The 25,118-nt window shown below is 35.1% G+C and overlaps 3 protein-coding genes across 4 annotated transcripts in view; 1 reads left to right on the top strand and 2 right to left on the bottom strand.

The window, feature by feature from the left end:
- LOC138332567 (uncharacterized) overlaps positions 1–21,014 on the top strand; it is a 34,496-nt gene extending 13,482 nt beyond the window's left edge. Inside the window, exons 8-13 of the mRNA XM_069280570.1 lie at positions 1,494–1,634; positions 2,104–2,193; positions 11,560–12,461; positions 12,774–12,941; positions 15,067–15,274; positions 15,812–21,014. Of these exons, the coding sequence (XP_069136671.1) occupies positions 1,494–1,634; positions 2,104–2,193; positions 11,560–12,461; positions 12,774–12,941; positions 15,067–15,274; positions 15,812–16,114 (1,812 nt within the window). The 3' untranslated portion in view covers positions 16,115–21,014. The remainder of the gene's footprint in view (positions 1–1,493; positions 1,635–2,103; positions 2,194–11,559; positions 12,462–12,773; positions 12,942–15,066; positions 15,275–15,811) is intronic.
- On the bottom strand, positions 7,900–9,645 carry LOC138333271 (uncharacterized). Its single transcript, XM_069281543.1, has 2 exons — positions 9,528–9,645; positions 7,900–8,388 (listed from the first exon to the last, which is right to left on the bottom strand). Exons 1-2 carry the CDS (start codon positions 9,551–9,553, stop codon positions 8,001–8,003), a joined length of 414 nt encoding a protein of 137 aa, XP_069137644.1. The 5' UTR covers positions 9,554–9,645; the 3' UTR covers positions 7,900–8,000.
- Positions 21,015–21,055: 41 nt separating the features above from the next.
- Positions 21,056–24,615, bottom strand: LOC138333269 (major facilitator superfamily domain-containing protein 3-like). Of its 2 annotated transcripts, none has more exons than XM_069281540.1 (5): positions 24,462–24,615; positions 23,312–24,178; positions 22,497–22,644; positions 21,927–22,039; positions 21,056–21,582 (listed from the first exon to the last, which is right to left on the bottom strand). In XM_069281540.1, exons 2-5 carry the CDS (start codon positions 24,012–24,014, stop codon positions 21,272–21,274), a joined length of 1,275 nt encoding a protein of 424 aa, XP_069137641.1. In that variant the 5' UTR covers positions 24,015–24,178; positions 24,462–24,615; the 3' UTR covers positions 21,056–21,271. The 2 variants fall into 2 exon arrangements, with proteins under 2 accessions (XP_069137641.1, XP_069137642.1); XM_069281541.1 differs by having other exon boundaries at positions 23,312–23,971.
- Between the last annotated feature and the right edge of the window lie 503 nt (positions 24,616–25,118).

The following is a 25,118-nucleotide window of genomic DNA, read 5'->3' as shown; positions in this document are numbered from 1 at the left end:
TGATGAAGCGTATTCTGTTGTCTAGGTATTTGATGAAGCGTATTCTGTTGTCAAGGTGTTTGATGAAGCCTATTCTGTTGTCTAGGTGTTTGATGAAGCGTATTCTGTTGTCTAGGTGTTTGATGAAGCCTATTCTGTTGTCTAGGTGTTTGATGAAGCCTATTCTGTTGTCAAGGTATTTGATGAAGTGTATTCTGTCGTCTAGGTGTTTGATGAAGCCTATTTTATCCTCTAAGTGTTTGATGAAGCCTATTCTGTTGTCAAGGTATTTTATGAAGCCTATTCTGTTGTCTAGGTATTTGATGAAGCCTATTCTGTTGTCTAGGTATTTGATGAAGCCTATTCTGTACTCTAGTTGTTTGATGAAGCCTATTCTCTTCTCTAGGTATTTTACGAAGCGTATTCTGTTTAGGTGTTTGATGAAGCCTATTCTGTTGTCTAGGTGTTTGGTGAAGCCTATTTTGTCCTCTAAGTGTTTGATGAAGCCTATTCTGTTGTCTATGTGTTTGATGAAGCCTATTCTATTGTCTAGGTGTTTGATGAAGCGTATTCTGTTGTCTAGGTGATTGATGAAGCCTATTCTGTTGTCTAGGTGTTTGATGAAGCCTATTCTGTTGTCTATGATGAAGCCTATTCTGTTCTCTAGTTATTTGATGAAGCGTATTCTGTTGTCTATGTGTTTGATGAAGCGTATTCTGTTGTCAAGGTGTTTGATGAAGCCTATTCTGTTGTGTAGGTGTTTGATGAAGCCTATTGTGTTGTGTAGGTGTTTGATGAAGCCTATTTTGTCCTCTAAGTGTTTGATGAAGCCTATTCTGTTGTCTATGTGTTTGATGAAGCCTATTTTATTAGGTCACCTGAGACGAAGTCTCAAGTGACCTTTTCTAATCGCCTTTTGTCCGTCGTCGTGCGTCGTGTGTTCGTAAACAATTTACATTTTCGACTTCTTCTCTAGGTATTTGATGAAGTGTATTCTGTCCTCTAGTTGTTAGATGAAGCGTATTCTGTCCTCTAGGTATTTGATGAAGCGTATTCTGTTGTCAAGGTATTTGATGAAGCGTATTCTGTTGTCAAGGTGTTTGATGAAGCCTATTCTGTTGTCTAGGTGTTTGATGAAGCGTATTCTGTTGTCTAGGTGTTTGATGAAGCCTATTCTGTTGTCTAGGTGTTTGATGAAGCCTATTCTGTTGTCAAGGTATTTGATGAAGTGTATTCTGTCGTCTAGGTGTTTGATGAAGCCTATTTTATCCTCTAAGTGTTTGATGAAGCCTATTCTGTTGTCAAGGTATTTTATGAAGCCTGTTCTGTTGTCTAGGTGTTTGATGAAGCCTATTCTGTTGTCTAGGTGTTTGATGAAGCCTATTTTGTCCTTTAGGTATTTGATGAAGCCTATTCTGTTGTCAAGGTATTTGATGAAGCCTATTTGCCATATAGATTTTGATGAAGCCTATTCTGTTGTCTAGGTATTTGATAAAGCCTATTTTTTCCTCTAGGTATTTGATGACTGTGCCTTGTCGTTTTCTGCACGAGAGGAAATGTACAAATGTTACCCAGATGCCAAAAAAGCTCATTTAAAGTCAGGAGGAAATTTCCCCTACCTAAGCCGTTGTGATGAAGTTAACATCTTTATACAGGTAAGAATTACGTTCAATTGCTTTTCTAGAATTTGTGAACCCTACAATTCCAGGTTCATCTCAAGGTTTGTATTTTTTCGATGACCCCTACAAGTCTTGTTACATTTCATAGTTTAACTATCTATGCTATTCCATTTACTGTTATTACTTTTTCATTGCTTGACGGTCCAACAACTCCCCAGTTTCCTTGCACAGTTTAATGCCTCTCTAAAACTTTGGCTTTTGACATGACATATTCAAGTTTAGTACTTTAGGATAAATTAGGGGTGGGACTAATTTACCCTCAGACTGAAAGTACTTGATTTGCCTTCAGTTTTGCTATGAGATAGTCCAGGGTGGACAATATGTCAGTGATATTAACCCCTGGAGCTTGGAGGATGACCCAAATCATAATCAAAATAATTTGTTTTACTATCACCATATTTCCATTGATAATCCATGCTTGTTATCACCTGTTGTTATTTCACAGATTCATCTGAAACAGTTCCAGGGAACTCGACATAGTGCCAGTGACACAGTTCTGTTGACAGACGAGAACGACTCCTCTAGAGAACAAATGTAGAACTGGACTTAAGCACAGGGACCAAAAACTAGCAGTTAGTGTGCCATTGATTAACAGTAGCCATGGTTATGGTTTCTAACCAAAGGAGTGTTGTTCAGTTGTAACCTTGACTTGAGCTTCCTTTGTATTCACCCATTGGGTCCACTATCGTCAATATCCCTTAGCTTTATGAGTCATAATTTTTTTTAATACTTAAAATCATCCCACTGGAAAGCATTACAGTTTTTTCCTAATTTCGGAAATGCTTTAGTAGAGAACTCCAACTTAAGAAATTTCTTTGGGACCAGGACACAATTCCATAACTAATCCTCATCTTAGAAAGAAATATTTGGAGTTCTTGTTCACTAAATTAAAGCATTAGAAAAGTAAAGGCAACATATCATATTAAAGTAAAAGAACATTCTTTGCCATATATTGTGTAATGCTTTGGAGAGTACATGTATGTCCTTAAGTTTATTGATATGTAGATGCAGTACAATGATATTAACATTTTTAATTTTGACATGACTCAAACCCCATATTCAAATGACTTGATGTCTCCATGAAAACTTGTCAATATGACATTTCATTTTTGGCTATAAACATGTGTACAAACTCTTGCTATTTCGCAAGTAGTCTTGGAGAGTGTGTTTAACACATTCAGAGCAATGGCAATGTTTTAGTGGGTTAAACTCCCAGTAAGAAATTTGCTTAATATTTTATTTATACATGTATATGAATGCTATATATAATGCTTGCAATGCCAAATCATTTGTTTTACATTGTTTGAATGTGACTTATTCATGTATGTGTGTGTTGTTTTAAATACCAGGTACAAGAATGTTATCATAAACCTATTTCATTAACACAAACCTGCATTAATTTTGTACTCAAGATATATAATCATAAAACATCAAAATTACAAAACTATTTTCTTATGAATCTAAAGGTTAAAAGTTGAGTGTAATTTTGTTGTTTGTAAATATTCAGTAAAAGTTTTATGATCTTTTTTAATTTTTCAACATTAAATAGGATTTTGTTTCTGAAAATATTACGTCTTGAGGTAGAAAAGCTTCAACTGAAAAAGCAGAGATAAATGTTAAAATTTAACAATGTATATAAAAAAAACTATGTAATTTTTTAAACTTCATTTATGTTATAACTTCATAATCAATAAACAAAAATGTTGTATTTTTGGAGCTTTAAATATTATTCTCTTTACAAAGAAATTTAGATATGTTACCAGTCTATTAAATTTTTTTTTATCATATTGATATGATTTCATAAAAAATATACTACTTTGTCGCCATGAAAAGATTTAGATCCAATTATTAAATTATAGTATACGTACATGTTATGAATAAAAGTAAAATAAAATGGAAAAAAAATCCATTAAGTGACGGTTATAGTTGACATTTACTGCTCATCAATTTTATTATATTTTAGATGTATTCTTTTCAGTTCACACCAGTACTAGTCTTATTGGTTCATACACTATATTTTACAAGATTGATAAGCACTGTCAAAATGACCATGAATCAATACTCTGATACTTACATTTCTTAATATTGTTGTTATTAAACCAAGAAAATACATCCGAATCATACACACCTATCAATAACATTTATTTAATGTATTAAAAAGTGGCTATATACATGTATAACATAATTGATATAAAACTACTATAATATATATGTATATCCTACAACATCAATTTGAGTTTTATAGGACAAAGTTGTGAAGAGCATGACTATTATGATATTTATTTGGAGAAAATTGAATTAATGTGTTTGAATTTTTAGCCCACCATCATCAGATGGTGGGCTATTCAAATCGCCTTTCGTCCGTGGTCCGTCCGTCCTTCCGTCCGTCCGTCCGTCCTTCCGTCCGTCCGTCCGTCCTTCCGTCCGTCCGTCCGTCCTTCCGTCCGTCCGTCCGTCCGTCCGTTAACAATTCTTGTTACCGCTATTTCTCTAAAAGTACTGAAGGGATCTTTCTCAAATTTCATATGTAGGTTCCCCTAGGACCCTAGTTGTGCATATTGCATTTTGGGACTGATCGGTCAACAAGATGGCCGCCAGGCAGCCATCTTGGATTTTGATAGTTAAAGTTTGTTACCGCTATTTCTCTAAAAGTACTGAAGGGATCTTTCTCAAATTTCATATGTAGGTTCCCCTAGGACCCTAGTTGTGCATATTGCATTTTGGGACTGATCGGTCAACAAGATGGCCGCCAGGCAGCCATCTTGGATTTTGATAGTTAAAGTTTGTTACCGCTATTTCTCAGAAAGTATTGAAGGGATCTTTCTCAAATTTCATATGTAGGTTCCCCTAGGACCCTAGTAGTGCATATTGCATTTTGGGACTGATCAGTCAACAAGATGGCCGCCAGGTAGCCATCTTGGATTTTGATAGTTAAAGTTTGTTACCGCTATTTCTCAAAAAGCACTAAAGGGATCTTTCTCAAATTTCATATGTAGGTTCCCCTAGGACCCCTGTTGTGCATATTGCATTTTGGGACTGATCGGTCAACAAGATGGCCGCCAGGTAGCCATCTTGGATTTTGATAGTTAAAGTTTGTTACCGCTATTTCTCAGAAAGCACTGAAGGGATCTATCTCAAATTTCATATGTAGGTTCCCCTAGGACCATAGTTGTGCATATTGCATTTTGGGACTGATCGGTCAACAAGATGGCCGCCAGGCAGCCATCTTGGATTTTGATAGTTAAAGTTTGTTACCGCTATTTCTCAGAAAGCACTGAAGGGATCTTTCTCAAATTTCATATGTAGGTTCCCCTAGGACCATAGTTGTGCATATTGCATTTTGGGACCGATCGGTCAACAAGATGGCCGACCAGGCGGCCATCTTGGATTTTGATAGTTAAAGTTTGTTACCGCTATTTCTCAGAAAGTACTGAAGGGATCTTTCTCAAATTTCATATGTAGGTTCCCCTAGGACCCTAGTTGTGCATATTGCATTTTGGGACTGATCGGTCAACAAGATGGCCGACCGGTGGCCATCTTGGATTTTGATAGTTAAAGTTTGTTACGGCTATATCTCAGAAAGTATTGAAGGGATTGTTCTCAAATTTCATATGTAGGTTCCCCTAGGACCCTAGTAGTGCATATTGCATTTTGGGACTGATCAGTCAACAAGATGGCCGCCAGGTAGCCATCTTGGATTTTGATAGTTAAAGTTTGTTACCGCTATTTCTCAAAAAGCACTAAAGGGATCTTTCTCAAATTTCATATGTAGGTTCCCCTAGGACCCCAGTTTTGCATATTGCATTTTGGGACTGATCGGTCAACAAGATGGCCGCCAGGTAGCCATCTTGGATTTTGATAGTTAAAGTTTGTTACCGCTATTTCTCAGAAAGCACTGAAGGGATCTTTCTCAAATTTCATATGTAGGTTCCCCTAGGACCCCAGTTGTGCATATTGCATTTTGGGACTGATCGGTCAACAAGATGGCCGACCGGTGGCCATCTTGGATTTTGATAGTTAAAGTTTGTTACCGCTATTTCTCAGAAAGTATTGAAGGGATTGTTCTCAAATATCATATGTAGGTTCCTCTAGGACCCTAGTTCTGCCTATTGCATTTTGCGACCACCATCTTGGATTTTGATAGTTTAAAGTTTGAAAAGCAGAAAAAAGAATTGAAAGTTTGAAAAGCAGGGATCTCTTGTTTTTTCTGACGATGAAACACATGAGAGTATGCGACTTCTGTGATATGAACGGAATTGAATGTTTTGTTGGTAAGATTTATATAAAGAACGGTTGTAAATACAATAGCATGATGTTGAGTTGTTTGAGTTGTTTTATATCATTTCTCCCATTTCCATTATGGTGCTTTTACATTTGAAGTAGTTAGTAAATAGCATATTCAATTATTCATGCAGTATGCGATATTTGTTAGTACTTAAAAATCTACCAATGATAGACTATTAAATGTCTCAATAAGGCCGAAGTCTGGCATCAATATAATCTGTTCAGTTTAAACTTTGTTAATATGAGTCATTATATTTTAATTAGAAAGAGATCCATACATGTTGTTATATAAAATATACTACATGGGTCTTGTTCTTTCGTTAGCCAATCAAAAAATAACTTTAACAAATTATATCCTGTTCCGATATATTTATATATAGTGAATGTTGGCTTAAAAATCAGCTTCCATAACTGTAGTGTCCCTGAAATCATTTTATCAACACAATACATTATGTGCTTGTTGTTTCAATTATATATTGACAATTGTGATGTACAGATGATACAGAGAGCACGAGAGCATTCATGACTTTTTGAGGGATATCATATATCATTCTTTTACCGACAGTAACAGATACAGCGTAAGGATCTGGTTCTTTATACCTGATCAAGTTTGTAAACTTTGATAGTCATTTCTTAGAATAATTACCATTTCTAACATTTAAAATTGTCTGTTAAGCTAAATGTACAAATGAAATACATTTCATTCCATATTATGAACACTTCAGGTGTTATCCTATAAATGGAAACTTGAATAATTTATGGAACAGAAATTGCTATGAGTGGACTCGAATTACAGTATTAGAGATAACTGAAGAATCTGGTATTGAGTACCAGAGAAATTGTTATTGAATAAGTTTCCATTAAAAATTGGAGTCCACAGTTGTTATTTTACCCTCAATACTCCAGGGGTTACTTTCATTGTTGTTACCGGTTTATCAACTCCTGAATTATCTCATAGTAAAACTGAAGGCAATTCAGAACTGACCAATCACAGGCCTACAGAGACTGCCTTTGAAGATAAGCGTGACTCCCAACTTCAAAGCCACAAATTCAACCACATTGTACCATCATTCAATTTTTTTGATGTACATCAAAGGACCAAGTTAACCAATTGATCATTCATTGCTGTAGACAGAGCTTTCAGTTTTAATGAAATAGTCCAGGGGTGGATATTATGACAGTGATAGTAACAACTAGAATGTTGTTATGAATGTATGAATCAATAGCATATATATACATACAAGTATATATAGCTCAGCAAAATTATTCAAACATGAACAAATTGTAAACTTTCTTAATATTCATAATAATTTTAAAGATATACATGTAAGCATGTATGTTCACATTAAAATTGTTTTCGCATGAACTGGATCCCAGATACATAAATCGACTGATGAAAAATAAACTTTGATAAGAAATCATTGTTGTTTGGTGATTCACTATAAATTCTACAATAGGTAGTATTGATATTCTATGCTACTGACCTGCAAAATAATTCCTCAAGATCATTAATTCATTATCAAATGCACATCCCCTTTTGCTGAAAAAGACATTTTGGGGAATATTTGCTGAGAGAGCTTTACATGTCAACCCTGACACCCCAACCTCCAAACTTGTTGAAGATATTTAAAAATTCCCTGGTGAAATACAGTGAATGGAGTGCTGACAAGAATTCACTGTATTTAACCAGGGAATTTTTTAATATCTTTAACAAGTTTGGAGGTTGGGGTGTCAGGGTTGACATGAGGTGCTGTTCATGTATGCTGATGATATACAGTGTCAAAGCTTGGTTTAATTTGGATTACATTTAAGTCCTATTAACAGAAAGGGTCATTGTGTATCATGGAGGTGGAGGAAAGTTGGAAACTACCTGCAGTCACTACCTAGCAGCTGGGTCAGCACATGTCAACACATGTCAATGCAAATAGTATGGAGACAAAATAGTATCAAGTCAAAATAAAACATCATTAATTTATTCCATACATACACTTTTTGACATTTTATGCACACTAATTCAATAACTTTACTGGCATCTACCATTCTTTTAATGATGAAGTGTTATGCATTATGTTTGCTTCGGAGAGGCTTTGGTACAGATCGTTCATGTTTCAATTCCTTCTTTGATTTTGCATATCTAGGTTTGATAGCTAAGAAATCGTCATATACTGTAAGATTGTGTCTTCCTTTTAGATATCTATTGAACAGTCTTCGACGTCCTGATTGTGATGCCAGTGCATTCTCTAATCCAAACTTATGGAGACGTTTCCAGGCACTAGGCTGGAATTTCCCACGTTTCTTCAGGCCACTTTCCCTTTCTGGAGGGAGAGTTAGACAACGTTTAGGTATTGACCAATGCAGTGGGACATTCTTAAATCCAGTAGCAGTATGTTCACTGGTGATTTGTGAAAAACAGGAATGTATCCTACTTGTATATCTCAGAAGATTCCTGGAACAACAGATTTAAATTACATCATTTTCTCAGAAGAACATATATATTTACTTGTATACATGCCTAGATAGATCCAAATAAATTGTCCTACAGCGATGGTATAGGAGACAGAGCCTGGATAAGATTTTTCTCTTACTAAAAGTCAAAGGTCATAATATAGGTCACAAAGCGACATGGTTGTTGATGGTAGTAATATTTATACCGATAATTATGTACATGTAGTTGACTTTTCATTCCTCCAGTTCCTGGACGGGCTCTATTTCAGTTCTCATGATCTCTATATAATCTCTTAAAACTGTAAACAGCTTACATTATCAAGTTTTAATTTTATTATCATCTAAATTCTAACTTGATGGATACTTCAACAATGTAAGAGGTATAGCACAACACCGACGAGACACTTTTGAAACATAAATACATCATGTCCGATAACGTCGGCAAAATACTTGCTGGAAAAACTGTCCATATAATTTTATAAACATACAATGACCGAGCATTTTCATTGAAAAATTTACTCATCAGTAAAGGAAAAAATGGCGAGTTTACTTGCTGACGGCGTGAGAGTCCCAAAATGAATTTTATTTGAAAAAGTAAATTGAATTTTAATTTGAATTTTTTTATGTTATGGAGATATAACACAAAAATACTCTCATCATAAACCGCTTCGCGGTTTATTTAGAGTACACTCAGATTTTTGTGTTATATCTCCACATAAAAAATCTATAAGTTAACTTAAAACTTGATGAAGAAGGTCAACATGATGTTAATGAATGTGACCTTGAGTAAAAGTGAGTCAGTGACCTAGGATAAAGGTCATCAAGGTCAAGGTCACTATTCATATTGTTCACATATATAGAAGTTGAAGACTATGAACTGACAGATCATGGCAGATTGAGATTGTTTGCCATCTAAACTGAGGTTTAAATAGACCAAGAATCAGGTATATCATTTTTACTGCTTTTGACTGGGCTAATGGATTCACTGCCGTTTTTATGCAAAGGGGAGATAATCACCGACATGATATTATAGAAGTGACAGTCTGACTGGACATAAAATCAGACCTTTAGTAACCAAAATAGAAAATATTTCAACCACTAAACAAGTAAGCTATAGTGTCAATTTGTATTTATGCATACCTGAAACCAGCTACCACGACTGACATTGCTCCTTTAGGTCTGTTAAAGCTTCCCAACTTGCCTAGGGACTCCACGAGCCATCGATCCTCGAACACTCTAAACTTCCGGCGGAAATATGCTGAAATATTAATCCGCATCTTTCATGAATTTTAATAAAAATATTGATATTTGATCACATCAAATGCATTATTAAATGAAACAAAATAAAACGAACGTAATTTGATAAACACAGGACATGTATATCCCTTAGAAAATACTCAATTTGACCTGTTCAGCGGACTATATTTAAAGAGGTTGTCGCTTCCTTTTTTGTGAGTTGTTCGGTCCACTTCCATGGAAAATATAAACAAGAATGCACACAACAGGGTCTAAATGTAAGATAACTTTTATTGTCGTCTGGTGTGAATTCAAATCGTCTGCAACTACTGAATATCTGATAAACCGTACGTTCTGTTGTCAACCAAAGATAATTTTACTCTAATAACATACAGAATTTCATTCAACCTCACTGTTGCTGTTAGATGTCATACAATATGTTTCTTATATAAAACACGTACGTATCTCATATGCTTCATGTTATGATGTATAAAAGCACGCGTAGCTCGGCCTTATATATTTATAAGACCGAGATACATGTATTTTTATAAATGACGCATATGTTTGTAATTATCTTTGTTAGCATTCTATATAATGGAACATGGTACATTCCAACATATGTTTAAGACATAAAAAAAATCTTCAAAAAAATATAAAAATAATAATTTATAGACATATTCATGTCCACAAGTACCTGTGGTCCACAGGTTATTTTCATGAATATAAAATTAATCCATAGTAGTGCAATTTTTAGTACGTTTTATTATCAGATCAAGATCAATTTAATTGATGTCAATATATTGATCTCGACTTTAAATTATTGTTACTTGGTATTTTCATTAAGTTTGTCATTTAACAACACCTGTGGTCATCACTGGTTGACAAAGCATGCTTCTTTGGCTCAGTCGGTAGAGTCGTAGATTTTCACACTGGTGACCCGGGTTCAATTCCTGGTCGGGGCACTTGACACGAATGTATATTTTCCCTGTTCTACAGTAGAACTAATATACGTACCCAAGTCGACCTACTACACTTTACCAAAGTCTTTTGAGGTTAAATATTGCAGCTATAGTCTATAGCTTCTAGAGTAGGGCCTATTAGTTAAACAGTATATGTTGTAGAGAGTGGGCTATAATAATTATACTGAATACATATTTAGATAAACCAGGTAACTCTGATTACTACCAGATGAAACTGTCTGTGGGTATTGTATAATTTAATCAATATTTCTGGTTTGATTAATAGAGCTGTTCCTTACTAAGAGTGTAACAGTTCTGGATGGGTCGATCAACGATGATCTCAATTGGTAGAGTACCTGGACTAGTGTTGAAGGATCCCAGATTTTAATCCTGGTATTGCTATTCATTTTTCACTCCTACAACAGGAGAGGAGTGGAAATGACGACAAGTTAGGAGTTTAAGCTCATGACCTCTGAACACTAATTGGGTGCTCTACCGCTTGAACGATGTGGTCATCAATGATCGACTTAATTAAATCCCGCTACACTCTCTCTAAGACATAACCACCACCTCTCCTGTTAGTTCTACTTGGCACCCATGTAAATAATGGGTGATAGTTTAAGGGTCTCGTGCGTCTTTAAGGATGAACATTTTGAGAAAGGAATGATGAATGTAGTGGGATGGGACTGTGTTGATTATCAAAACCTCAGTGAGCACAATATAATTAAATACTTAGCAAATTGAATGAAAGCAATGTTTTCAGATTTGAACTTTACAAATTCTTTCCTGCATCCCTGGAATTCACCAGTCACAATATGCCAGTTTCAGAGAAGACTTTTTATACTTTTGATAGACCTTAGGAATTAGCCACCACCAGTTATAATGATTTGTTAATTGAATTAAAAATGTTCTCTGTTACAATTATTCTGTTTTATTTATCAGATGGGAAGGTGATGATGTTTAACCAGCTGTGAGAGATATTAGCTTACATGCCTTGCTGCAATGCCAGACGCATTGTTCGTGTATCACCAGCCCCTGACACTAATCCAGAAATCGTTGAGATTCGCAAAGGCCGTTACCTGAGGATACAACATTTCAATAAACAAAAAAGAGATGGCAAATTTGAAAAAGAAATGCAGATGTTCATGGAATACAAACACACAGGGATGCTCCCAAATCTTGCCACACATCTAAGTATTCGACGGACGAATGGGGAAAAGGGATCCAATCAATCCACTCCGAACAAAAGCATTGGCAAGTCCAGTGATGATACATCTGTGGTTTCCAACAATGTTTCAAATGATCCAACAAATAGTCTTCCCAATTGTAATCCTGAGCGGCCTCTGACAGAAAAGAGTATAACCAGCCGACGGACCATTCCAACCCCGAGTAGAGGAGTTTCACAGACTTCCTATGTAGATACACAGAGTGTCATGTCCTCATCCAATGTTACTATTTCTATGGACCAGCAAGGTAAACGTATAGATTTGGGACATGTTGACACTGGGCCTACCATAGATGAGGGCAGTGAGTCTGTCAATTCTAATAGTAAACCAAATCTCACTGATAAACCACCTATGCATTCACATGCTGCAAGCAAAATCATTGGAAAGGAGATGCAGGGCAAAAATACCGATACAAACATGGTGTTATTCTTTATTCATGGTGTAGGAGGATCGTCGGATGTGTGGAAGTCACAAATCGATTACTTTGCTGGTCTTGGGTATGAAATTGTGTGTCCTGATATGATTGGCCATGGATTGAGTTGTGCTCCAGACAAACGCGAAGCCTACCATTTTGATGAGATTCTTGCTGACATCAATGAGATATTTGACAAATACTGTAAAAGAAAGAATATTGTCATTGGCCATTCCTATGGGTAATGCTTCATTTGACATATTTTGAACAGATGTATGCTGTTAATATGATCTTGATTGGATATACTTGCATTGTGCTGTAGAAAAGTGTAACTTAATACCAAATGAATGTTTTCTTTATGATCTGTAAAGTATATCAGAGCATTTGACCAGACAGTTAAATTTGGATAAGAAAATAACTGACATATTTTCAGAGTACTGAAAAAAATGTACATGCTAATTGTTTAGATGTATTAAGATACCAGCATAAACCAAACTGACTGTTCCATCAAATGAAAACAAAAATAGTCTAGTCCTGATGTTCTATTTTACAGATGTGCATTTGCCACAGTGCTGGCCAGACAACGTTCCAGTCGTATCCACAAACTTATCCTTGTTAGTGGTGGAGGGCCAAACCCTCTGGCGCCCCAGCCAGGGGTCTTCTCTCTACCTATATGTATGCTGGCCTGCATCAAGCCATGTCTTTCTTGCTGCTTCCATAGGTTAGTGTGTAGTAACAATACTGAAAATGAGTCATGACAGCACACAGAGGTCAAGTGGTAAACCACTAACCTGTTACACATCTAGGTCATGATTTTAAAACCCACAGTTTGATGGCTTTTCTCCATTTATTCTGGTTTTCTTGGGAATTAACATTTCTATTTGATAATGAGGGTCGTGAATTTTTACTACTTTGTAATATTTCCAATCAATAATTGTCTCAATTTTTGTATTTTATGCAACTTTTAAGCAACAATTTATAGGGTGGGGATTTTTGGGGCTGACCCCCCGGGGGCCTGAGGGGCGGGGTCAAATGGGGTCAATTTGGCTATTTCCATATAAACGACTTCTTCTCTGAAACCAAGCATGGGATAGCACCCATAATGCAATGGTAGCATCCTTATAGGGTGGGGATTCAAAATTGTACAAATGATGGGGCTGACCCCCCGGGGGCCTGAGGGGCGGGGTCAAATGGGGTCAATTTGGCTATTTCCATATAAACGACTTCTTCTCTGAAACTAAGCATGAGATAGCACTCATAATGCAATGGTAGTATCGTTATAGGGTAGGGATTAAAAATTGTACAAATGATGTGGCTGACCCCCCGGGGGCCTGAGGGGCGGGGTCAAATGGGGTCAATTTGGCTATTTCCATATAAACGACTTCTTCTCTGAAACCAAGCATTGGATAGCACCCATAATGCAATGGTAGCATCCTTATAGGGTGGGGATTCAAAATTGTACAAATGATGGGGCTGACCCCCGGGGGCCTGAGGGGCGGTGTCAAATGGGGTCAATTTGGCTATTTCCATATAAACGACTTCTTCTCTGAAACTAAGCATGATATAGCACTCATAATGCAATGGTAGTATCTTTATAGGTTGGGGATTCAAAATTGTACAAATGATGTGGCTGACCCCCCAGGGGGCCTGAGGGGCGGGGTCAAAAGGGGCCAATTTGGCTATTTCCATATAAACGACTTCTTCTCTGAAACTAAGCATGGTATAGCACCCATTATGCAATGGTAGCATCTTTATAGGGTGGGGATTCAAAATTGTGCAAATGATGGGGCTGACCCCCAGGGGGCCTGAGGGGCGGGGTCGAAAGTGGCCAATTTGGCTCTTTCCATATAAACGACTTCTTCTCTGAAACTAAGCACGGTATAGCACCCATAATACAATGGTAGTATCCTTTTAGTGTGGGGATTCAAAATTGTGCAAATGATAGGGCTAACCCCCCGGGGGCCTGAGGGGCGGGGTCAAAAGTGGTCAATTTCCATATAAATGACTTTTTCTCTGCAACTTAACATGGGATTACGCTCACAATGCAATGGTTACATCCTTATAGGGTTTGGATTCAAAATTTTGCAAATGATGGGGCTGACCCCCCGGGGGCCTGAAGGGTGGGGTCAAAAGGGGTCAATTTAGCTATTTCCATATAAACGACTTCTTCTCTGCAACTAAGAATGGAAGAGCACTTATAATGCAATGGTAGCATCCTTATAGGGCTGGGATTTGAAATTGTACAAATGATAGGGCTGACCCCCGGGGCCTTAGACGGCAATAGATGCGAGGTCAAAAGGTCAATTAGGCTACTATTTTCATATAAATTACTTTGTCTCTGAACCTATGTATTGGATAGCATATTTGTATGGTATCAATAGCATCATTGTATGGTTGTGATTCAAAATTAAACTTTGGGAGTCAATTTGCTTATTTTTCTAATTGTCAGAGTCTTGTGATAATTACTAACAAAAAACCAGGTGAGCGATACAGGCCCTCTGGGCCTCTTGTTTAAAGAAAGACATGTAGAATAGATTTATAGCTACCAATCAATAATCTAAGAATTCTAATATTATGATGAAATCTGGTTTGTCTAGTATTAGCTGAGAAATTATCTGAATCTAAAACTTGGTTGTCATTTCGAATAAGAATGTAGTAATGATTAAGGTAAGCTAAACTATTTAGTTTTTACATATAAACATACACTGAAACTACAAATATAAACATATACTGAAACTACAAATATAAACATACACTGAAACTACAAATAATACTTACTGTGTTCTAAAGTATTGTATAAGCCACACATTTCATTATAGATAAAAATAATATCATTCCTGTTACAGAAGAGCCTTTAACTCTGGTTCAGATTTACCAGTATCTAAGGAAACAACGTTTGACATTCCGACGTATGTACTGAGTTACATTATGAATGGTCAGTACTGGCCGGATGGAGACGATATGTACCACAGCTGGATAGCGGTCAGTACTCTTTTAGTGTATGGTCGCCATGACATCTTCGTCACTATACAGGAAGAGGAGGAAATGAATAAGGTAAGATTTTTAGGATTGTTGTTGTAAATGTATGTGTGTTTTAAGACTAATTTGCATGCATAACATCAGTGTAGAAACAGTTTAATACCGGGGTTTCGGAATCCCAAAACAATGTTGGCAAAGTACAATTTATGTTTGATTAGTCCCACCTTTCAGTGATTTTGTCATCACAAAAGTCACGTCAAAATATGATGTCACAATCATCGGAAGATGGGACTAATTGACGGTAAATTGTATGTAATTTACCTACCTCATTTTGAGATCTTGAAACCCCCACAATCGTATTAGAATAAATTAAAGAGAATATTCAAGTACAACTTAATTCAGGAGTTACTTACCTCACATAGTCAGGGAGAATTTTGCAGGTATTCTGGCTGTCCTGCTTATTTTGCATGTTTATTGTCTTATTTACCTGACAGGAAAATTCTGTAGATCTTAGCAAGAACCAATTTATAGTCCTGGTTATGGTTTTGTAGAAAAAAACATTTGCTTTTACTTTATTGAAACTGTAACATGATATATTTTATTTCTGTTTAGGTGATCTATGGGTCCCAGCTGGAGGTGGTTGAACATGCAGGTCACATGGTGATGATTGAAACGCCAGATGTGTTCAATCAAAAAGTTCATAGCTTTATTGATGAAAACTGGGCCCCACCAAACTCTAGTCAACAGGCCCCAGACACAAGGGCTGAGGAAGGTTCCAGCCCCGTACCAGAACGGAGTCAAACACCACTCACAGACCGACTAGCGAGTAGGGCTAGTCACCTGTCCATCCGATCGGCTAAGTCTACCAAATCCACCAAGTCTATGCCACGAGTTGTGCTGTCTACAAGAAGCTAAATGCAATATTACTCAAAGGTGTCAACCAGAAGCCATGTCTCTACCAATTTAAAATTTCCATAATGGTACATTATTGTAATACAACTTTCTTTTTTATACTATTTTTATCCAGTATATTTTTTATTCATTACGACTGTTGGTCAATTTGTTGATTTTGTACAGACATGTTTTATTACACTGATTTTGTGATGTTAAGACTGTGATAAAGTTATCCCTCCCGGCAGTTTTTCTGTCTCCGTTGTTATTTACAGAAATTATATTTGATATTAAGTATAATTCATGATTCATAGTGCTATTTTGTGTATTACTCCCAAAAACTTGTTTCAGACCTACATGTAATTTTTTTCTTTGATTTGTTGTCTCCGGAAGTCAGATAGGGACCATAAGATAAGCCTTAAGGGTACCATATTAATGATATTATACCACCAAAAACCTATTCATTAACATTAAATGGTAAAGTGCATCAGGAACCAAACACAAAGCAATAAGTGCCAAGTATTTTCAGCCTCTAGATTCTACTATCTATAGAGTGATAAAGGGGACATAACTCCAGATGAATCAGAATGGAGTTATAATTTAATGACTTACCTACTAGTCTCTGTTGTGTTATCATTCAACATCATATGACTTCAGGATCACAGTTGCTGATTGATTGTAATTTACAGAGTCTCTACCACTAACATTCCACCTCTGAATTATCTGTTTAAAGCCTTTGGGAATAAACCATATGTAGTTTGGTTATTTTCTCCGAGTACAATGGCTTTTTTCCCAGCAATTCTCACACTCTGTAAGTGATCCAGGATGTTATTAGGAGACATAAATCAAATGAATACCCACGACCTCTGTATACAGTATTATGATGTCAGCTTATACTATCTTTATATATTAACATTTAAAGTGTTTATGTCGCATACTGGTACATGTATTCCTCTATTTTGTTTTATCACCTTTGGGAAATATATTACTACATGTAGTAATTGTACTATACCTTAATGTCAGCTGTGATCTGATTTTACCAGAAACTGTTTATGGATCTGAGGATGATAAAAAAAATCCAATTACAATATGCATTACCTTATATCATATGTCATTTATATTGTTTGATAAAAGTTTAGAATTGGCTACTAGGGGTACATTTATATTTTTGAATCTCATCGAATGCATGATGAAATTATTTATACAAGCTGGCAGACTTATAAAGACTTGCATTAGCTATTATTGATACCCAATTCTCAATATGTTTTATTTTAAATATCTTTCTTTTTAAAAAAAAAAAAAAAAAAAAAAAAAATTATGTTTGTTTACCTTAGTATTGTAATTTTAAATTCAATCATATCTTCACATGGAACTGTTGTATTGAAAACTGAACATGATAATTCATACTTTATAATAAGACATGAAAAGGAATAGAAGATAGGCTTTGGTTTGTTTAGTTTAAGTCCTATTAACAGCCAGGGTCATCTAAGGACGTGCCAGGTTTGTTGGTAGAGGAAAGCCGGAGTACCAGGAGAAAAACCACCAGTCAGCGGTCATTACCTGGCAACTGCCCCACATGGGATTCGAACCCGCATCCCAGAGGTGGAGGGCTTGTGGTAATATGTCGGGACATCTTAACCCCTTGATAGGCATCCAATCTATAACACAAGCAATAGTTACAGAAGACTCAAGCTTTTTATAAAATTTATGCGAGGGGAAAATTTTGGCTAATTACACAAAGATTGCTTAATCGCAAAAAATCCTCATGATTTACAACAGCCATTATTTCAACATTTAATTAAACAAAAAATGTTTTAACATTAAAGTTTTCATTAGTGATCTTTTTCTAGGTATTTGTTTGCCTGTAACTGATTTGTATTGCTGGGTTGTAATTAGGAGAGATTTTTTTGATCTATTAAAAGTTATTTTTGAACATCAATCTGTTGTATATGTATGAAGGCTGTTTTTTAAAAATTCTATTAAATATTATTTTGTTTTAAATTAATTATATACATGTATTTACCTACTTTAATGAAATAAAAATGAATGTTGTATTTGAGGTTTGTAACTCAAATGCCAGGTTCACATCCATATACATGTAATACATTATTGAAGAATATATCCACTTTGTGTTTACTTATCAAGTTACCATCAGGATCTGTATATGATAAGATCAACAAAACTTTTATTATATTAAGATGTTTTATCTGATGTAGAGCTGAAACTGACTGATGTGGTATTACCTATTTCAATAATGATTTTATCTTAATGTGTATCAAATGTGTATTTTTTTCTTATTTTTTTATACTTTTGATATAGTTGTACCCAATAATTGTTGAAAAGAAAAAAGTCAGACTTATGTCTGTGATTCAATCTGGTCTGTGATTAACTAATTAACTGTGGTGTGATGAATTCCTATCTATATGAGTTATGTTCCATTGTTTGATTTTGGATGTCAAGCAATAGCTGTCACAGAGAGAAACTAAGGAAAGCTTTGTGATATCTTGACCGTATATCAAGCACTACAGCATTTATTGGATATACAATTCGTCTGATAATATATATTTTTATTAGATATATTTAACCTCTTAGAAAATTATGCAGTAAATGATTATCATAATTTGTTAAAACTGCAATAAGTGACAATTCTTGGTAGTCTAGAGGTTACTGTCACTGTCATTATATCTACCCTCTGGACTACCATATATCATAGTAAAATTGAAGGCATTTCAGGAAAAACACAAACTGACCAATTACAGGCTTACAGAGGATTCCTTTGAAGATTATAGATTCCCAGCCTTACTGTTAACCATTATTCATTACTCTGCACCTAAGCATGGGATAGCACTCATAATGCAATGGTAGCATCCTTATAGGGTGGGGATTCAAAATTGTACAAATGATGGGGCTGACCCCCTGGGGGCTTGAGGGGCGGGGTCAAAGCGGTCAATTTGGCTATTTTCATATAAACGACTTCTTCTCTGCAACTAAGCATGAGAGAGCACTCATAATGCAATGATAGCATCCTTATAGGGTGGAGATTCGATATTGTACAAATGATGCAAGAGTCTTTGTGATAATTACTTTAAAAAAAACCAGGTGAGCGATACAGGCCCTCTGGGCCTCTTATTTTTGTGCCCATGCCATGTAGTTGGGGTACATAAATTGTTACTAAAATGTGTCTCATTGTGTCTCATCATGCCTTCCATCCTGTCCAACTTTGAAATATGGAGATGACATTTATGTTTTAGACATTTCTAGTTCTACTTTGTGTATTCCAGGTTACAGATTATATTCCATATCTCAAAAATTGTTCTACCTATCCAATTTTTAATGTTATTTATATGTAATTTATGAATTAAAATAATTGAATTGTTTTGAATGAAATTTTGAAAGATGGTTTAAGCTTCATATCTTAAACCAATTTTGGGTTTCACTTTAATGACACTATATATTATCAATCTGAATTATATGTAGACACACTATATAGCTACAATACACTGTTCTTGCCTGTTGATAATGTTGCTGCCTGATAATCAAAGTACAAGTTACCTATGCATACAAAATGTACATATACCGGGTATGTTAGAATTAAATGTATAGAATTTGGTAATGTGACTATGGAAATGGTTTTCCTGAAAAGTTTATATTACAATAAATTTTTGAAGAGAAACATTGAAAAAACTGTGATCTCAAGTTTTAAAATGCTCGAGTAATTTTGATATATTAATTGGTTTTAAATGTGTTATTGAAGAAAAATTTAGTTGACCAGAAACAGAAAAAGTATTGGCTAGGCCAAAAAAAAAAATGTCTGTTAAGGGTTACATCGGCAAAAAAAATAGGGTCAGTCGGTTGGTCAGGAGGAATTTTTTTTATCCTTTTAGGTCATCTGAGCCGAATGGTCAGGATGACCTATAGTCTGTCGTCGTCTGCTGTGCGCCGTCCACTGTGCATTAACTTTTCACATTTTGAACTTCTTTTCAAGTTCTCGCAGTGCGATTTAGCTGAAACTTACATGAAATGATCCTGACATGGTCCCGACAAAGTGTTGTTATTTTTCAGGTCGATCCAAAATCCAAGATTGCTGCCAGAGCCACCATCTTGAAAACACATTTTGAACTTCTTCTCAAGTTCTACCAGTGCGATTTGGCTGAAACTTGCATGAAATGATCCTGACATGGTCCCGGCAAACTGTTGTTATTTTTCGGGTTGATCTGAAATCCAAGATGGCTAAGATGACACTATATCTAATTAATTTGTTATATCTTAGGCCCTTGGGCCTATTGTTTGAAATAAAATTTGTTGAAGGAAATTGAAAATGTTCCTGACATGGTCCTGACAAAGTGACACCATATGTAATTTTACTATTGCCAAGGTAGTCAGATGACCGTTAAGGCCTTTGGGCTTCTTTTTTTTTTTAAAGTGTCTTTCACTCTAAAATGATGGCCGGAACCGGAGTCTGAGATCAACTTTTTATTTATTTTTTTTTGCAGAAAAGTGGAAAAAAATTCAGGGTCAGTCGGGTAACCCTAAACAGACATACTTTTTTTAGGCCTTGTATATTCACTGACATGAACAGGTATAGTCAGTACAACAGACCAAGACATTTTTATTTACACTGGCGTCTGTAGATAACATTTTTTATGTTTGATGTAATTTCCAATCATAAGATACATTGTTTAGTAAGTTATACTAATTGGTTTAATTTATTGATAAAATCATGAAAAATTACTGTGGGAAACTTAAATAGATAATTTTCATAAATTCAAAAATATTTCTACGTTTCATGCAAACCTCTGCCAGGAATATCACGATCAGTACCCGGTAGTTAAGAAAGTTTCTCAATATAATCAATGTTAATGTTTGTTGTTGACAGATCACATTTATTGATTGTTTGTAAAGTTCAATAAATCATAGAATTTAATATTTGTCATTGATTTTCTATTCATACAAATAACAACAGTCTGTCTTAATTAATCATATATAATGATTGCTTTTAATAACTGAAAATAACATATAACAGTTGAGGTATAAAATGGTATCATTTGTTCCCAAAAGACTTTTCCATTCAAGATTAATGCCACATTTCAACATAAGTAAAAGTAAATTCATGGCTCAGTGCTATTCACTGATTTTGTCAGGCAGCTTTGTGTTGTATATAAATATCTTTTGATAAAAGTATTAATGATTTTTGTTTGTATTTACTTTCTCCTCCAAACTTGATGGACAACACTTGAATAATGGTAGAAGAACTGCAGTCAATGCCATAAATAGAAAGTACACATATCTGTAGCCTACAAAGTCTGTGATAGGTCCTGTTGCCACAGAGAACGTTAACTTTCCCAGGACTTCCAAGGTCGCTAGCACAGTGTAGTGTGTGGCTTGAATCCTGTTGGGTGCTAGCTGGGAACACTGCATCATCATGGTGAAGGTTGCTGTGGTGACCGTGCCACTGATCAGTAACATTGTAAGCATACTCGCTATAGATATCACTGAAAACAGAAAAGTAACACTGTAACTGACTAAAGATTTAAATCTGATTTCCTTACTACTGTAAACCAACTTTCTTTTGCAGTTTCTAAATTTCATTATTTCGGTTTCAAAACAATAAATGGAAATAAATTTGATTTGAAATTGCAATCAGTAGAAATGTTGATGTAGATGTTTAATCATGGATTACTTGAATCACAAAATTTGTGTCAGTTTAGATTGAAGATCAGTATTTCAATCAGATCTATTAACAGGTTCAATTATAAACATTTAACCCAAATGTTTTCTTTATTATTTTTTAAATTTCTCTATGTAATTCAGGATACACCACCTGTTATTTACTTACCATAACAAAGACTAGCATTTTCCTCTGACCAGAGCCACATGACAAAGATCTGACTGCAAAGTGGGAACAAGCGAAGCATACAGGACACTCTGAGGAGGTCCAATGTGTTCCAGCTAAAGAAGAAACACAAATATTAACAAAATCAATACTACATAGGCCTATGAAGAATAACAGTTATTTTCTACACAAAAGTCCATTAAGATAATAGCAGTTTCTCTGATACAGTGTCTTTATCGGGGATAAGACGAGATATCACACCTTTTACCTGGAAACAAATACAAATGTATTACACTTGAGCTTTTATTTGTCATGCATTATACCTGAACATTTTAGCTGAAAGGGAATATATCACACACCTAAATAGCACATCTAAGCTATCTACCTATAAAGAGATATCACACATGGGTCTTTCACCTGCAGTGGAAAGTTTGCAGTTCAGTAAAGATCATTTTCGGAAAAGATCCAATTAAAAATAATTTCTGGAAATATTCAAATGTAAAATTTTAAAACCCATAATTGTTTTGGCAAGTATTGAAGCAAAATTTATCCTTGAAAACCAATTGAATTTACCTGAGATGAGATATAAGCCAGCCTCCAATGAATGAACCAACAATAGACACTAGTTGTCCTATCATGCCTGTCCAGAATCCTATCTGTGACATTGGTAGGTCTTTATCTACAAGGAAGAGTGGCACCATGCTTATGGCTCCTTGTTCACCTGTAATCAAATGAACTGGTTTGTAAACAGCTAATAATCAATGTCCATATAAACTACAAACATATACTAGTTTTATTTAGGAAATTAATGTAATTGATTTTTGATTTCATAGGAAAATGAAAAAAAAATTGTTTGCATACTGTGAATCTGCTAGGTGGATTAATTGATTTTTCTTAAGTTTGTTTTCATACTAAATTTGACTTTCATATTTAGCCAACTTTTTTCCATATATATCTATGTTAAAATTCAAAAGTGGTGCAAAAAATAGCATTGACACAATAAAAACATTGATATTACATCCTTGAGTTGGAAAAATTACCCCTCGATAAATCAACAGGCCGTACATAAAAACAAGAATCCGAGAAAAATATTACATAATCCAAATAAAATGAGAAAAAAACCCATACATATCTAGCTGTCAAAAAAACATAGGGCCAATTTGATTTATCAATAATAGCGAAGGAGTGAAGAATATGTGTGATAAAGAACTACACTAATAGTAAAAATTCCCAATTTAATTAAAATTTTATGTTCATCATCTACTCTGTAAACTCTGAATAATGAGTTCACGGAAAAGATAATGAAATTAAATTTTAATTAGACTGGAAATTTCATGGTACAAATTTTGTTTTGTTGCATTCACTTGAGCTAAAAAACCCTTACTTACCTAATTTATAAAGAAGAACAAACACAATGATCCATTTAGTTCCATTAGATCTGTAAACTTCTGCTAGATGTGTGAAAAACCATCCATACTGTCCGTCTTCATTATCTGTCTGTTTAGATGTATGGTCACTTTTCTCTGTCTCCTCTGTATGTGTACCTTCTGTATGAGATATGCCAATAGTGACAAGGAATGTTGAAAGCGAGTAGACTCCTACTAAAACGAAGAATAGAACTGACCAGGGCATGTGGTCACTTAGCCAGGTAAGAACACCTCCGCTGACCAATGTTCCTACCTTGTAACCCACCACCTGAGCAATATTCCCATATGCCAGTTCTGATGAAGTCAAAATTTGTATAGCTATTCCATCTACAGCTATATCCTGAGTTGATGTTAAAAGATTGAACAGGAAAAGTACACAGGCCAGTGGAATGATGAGCTCCGGTGGTGACATGGCCCCAAATACACAAGTCACAGCTAGTCCAGCCATACTCCACATTAACCAGTCTCTTTTGGTGCCATATCGATCAACATAAGGTGCCCACAATGCTTTACACATCCAGGGAAGTAGGAGGAGTTTGAAGAGGCTTATGTCTGTCAAGCTCATGCCATGTGAGCGAAAGTAGATAGGTAGAAACTTGGCCTGTAGTCCATATGGTAGGCCTTGTAGAAAGTACAGCACAGCCAGTAATAAAATGTTTCTCATTGCGACGTTTGATTTATGATTGCTTTCTACTAAAAATAAGGCAACTAAAATAAGATTTTGTTTCGTAATTTAAGACAAAGTCTGCAGCAGAAGTTCAAGTGTTCGTAATGTAACTTGCTTTGATCAAACAATTACAACTAGGAATTTTTTCTTGACATTGTTTTCTGAAATATAGATAAGATTTTACAACATTCAACCATTGAATTATATCATCACACTAACATAATATTTAATACAAGTTTGACAAAATGTCAATCTCATGGTTTATGATTTATTCAATGTTAATTAATCTGAATTCTGAACACTGAAGTTGTATTACTTTATACGAAAGAAAATAAAAAAATGAATCATGAAATAATATAATTAAGCTTATCTGTCAAATTATCACATAAAAAAGAAGGTGGAAAAATACCCCAAACAGTATAAATCTATGTCTATGAAACTTACGATATAGGCCTACACATCATATTCAGTTGAAATTCTCTGTTTGTAAACATATAAGCGCCAGATATTGGTTTGATACACGTGTTACTAAAACACTACAACCTATATTTATCTCTGACGGGAACGGTACTTAGCTAATCACTGTTCTACTTTCAGTTTAACCGGAAGTGTTAGTTGGAATCTTACTCTTATGTGGACGAGCCAGCGATCTCACATTACCGCTTACGTTAAGTTTATTGAGAAATCTTATAAAAATGTAAATGTAGAGGCCTACTGAAGTAACAAAATTTAAATCTATGCTAGAAGTGTTTAAAACAAAACATATGTTACTCTAGCTATTAACAGGTAATTTAGTAGAACGGAACAAGTCATGAAAGGGGAGGGATCCTAATGCGTGTAACAAGAAAATACATATTGTTATCCATAATTGTGATTAATCAAGTTCTGTTGATATTTAAAATTTATTTTAACATATGATTATTCAATATTTATGAATTGTTTTTGACGTTTAGTAATATTTCAAAATAAAAAGAAATAAAAGCGAATAATGAATCCGGATGTCGTTTTATCAGTTTAGTTTGTCCTTAGTATCGCGTAAACTTCCGGTAAGGAGAAAGTAATCGATGTAAGTTTTAGGAAATCTTTATTTGTTGTGTAAAT

This window comes from Argopecten irradians, chromosome 10 (assembly GCF_041381155.1).
Source record: "Argopecten irradians isolate NY chromosome 10, Ai_NY, whole genome shotgun sequence".
Lineage (NCBI taxonomy): Eukaryota > Metazoa > Mollusca > Bivalvia > Pectinida > Pectinidae > Argopecten > Argopecten irradians.
The sequence above is the reverse complement of the archived record's forward strand: the minus strand, read 5'-3'. Positions and strand labels throughout refer to the sequence as shown.

Coding starts and splice junctions, on each gene's coding strand:
- LOC138333271 (XM_069281543.1), bottom strand. CDS start 9,553: ATGTCAGTCGTGGTAGCTGGTTTCAG. Junction 8,389..9,527: donor GTCGTGGTAGCTGGTTTCAG/GTATGCATAAAT, acceptor CTGTTGTTCCAG/GAATCTTCTGAGATATACAA.
- LOC138333269 (XM_069281540.1), bottom strand. CDS start 24,014: ATGAGAAACATTTTATTACTGGCTGTGCTGTACTTTCTACAAGGCCTA. Junction 22,645..23,311: donor TGTTCTTCTTTATAAATTAG/GTAAGTAAGGGT, acceptor ATTTGATTACAG/GTGAACAAGGAGCCATAAGC. Junction 21,583..21,926: donor AAATGCTAGTCTTTGTTATG/GTAAGTAAATAA, acceptor TTCTGTTTTCAG/TGATATCTATAGCGAGTATG.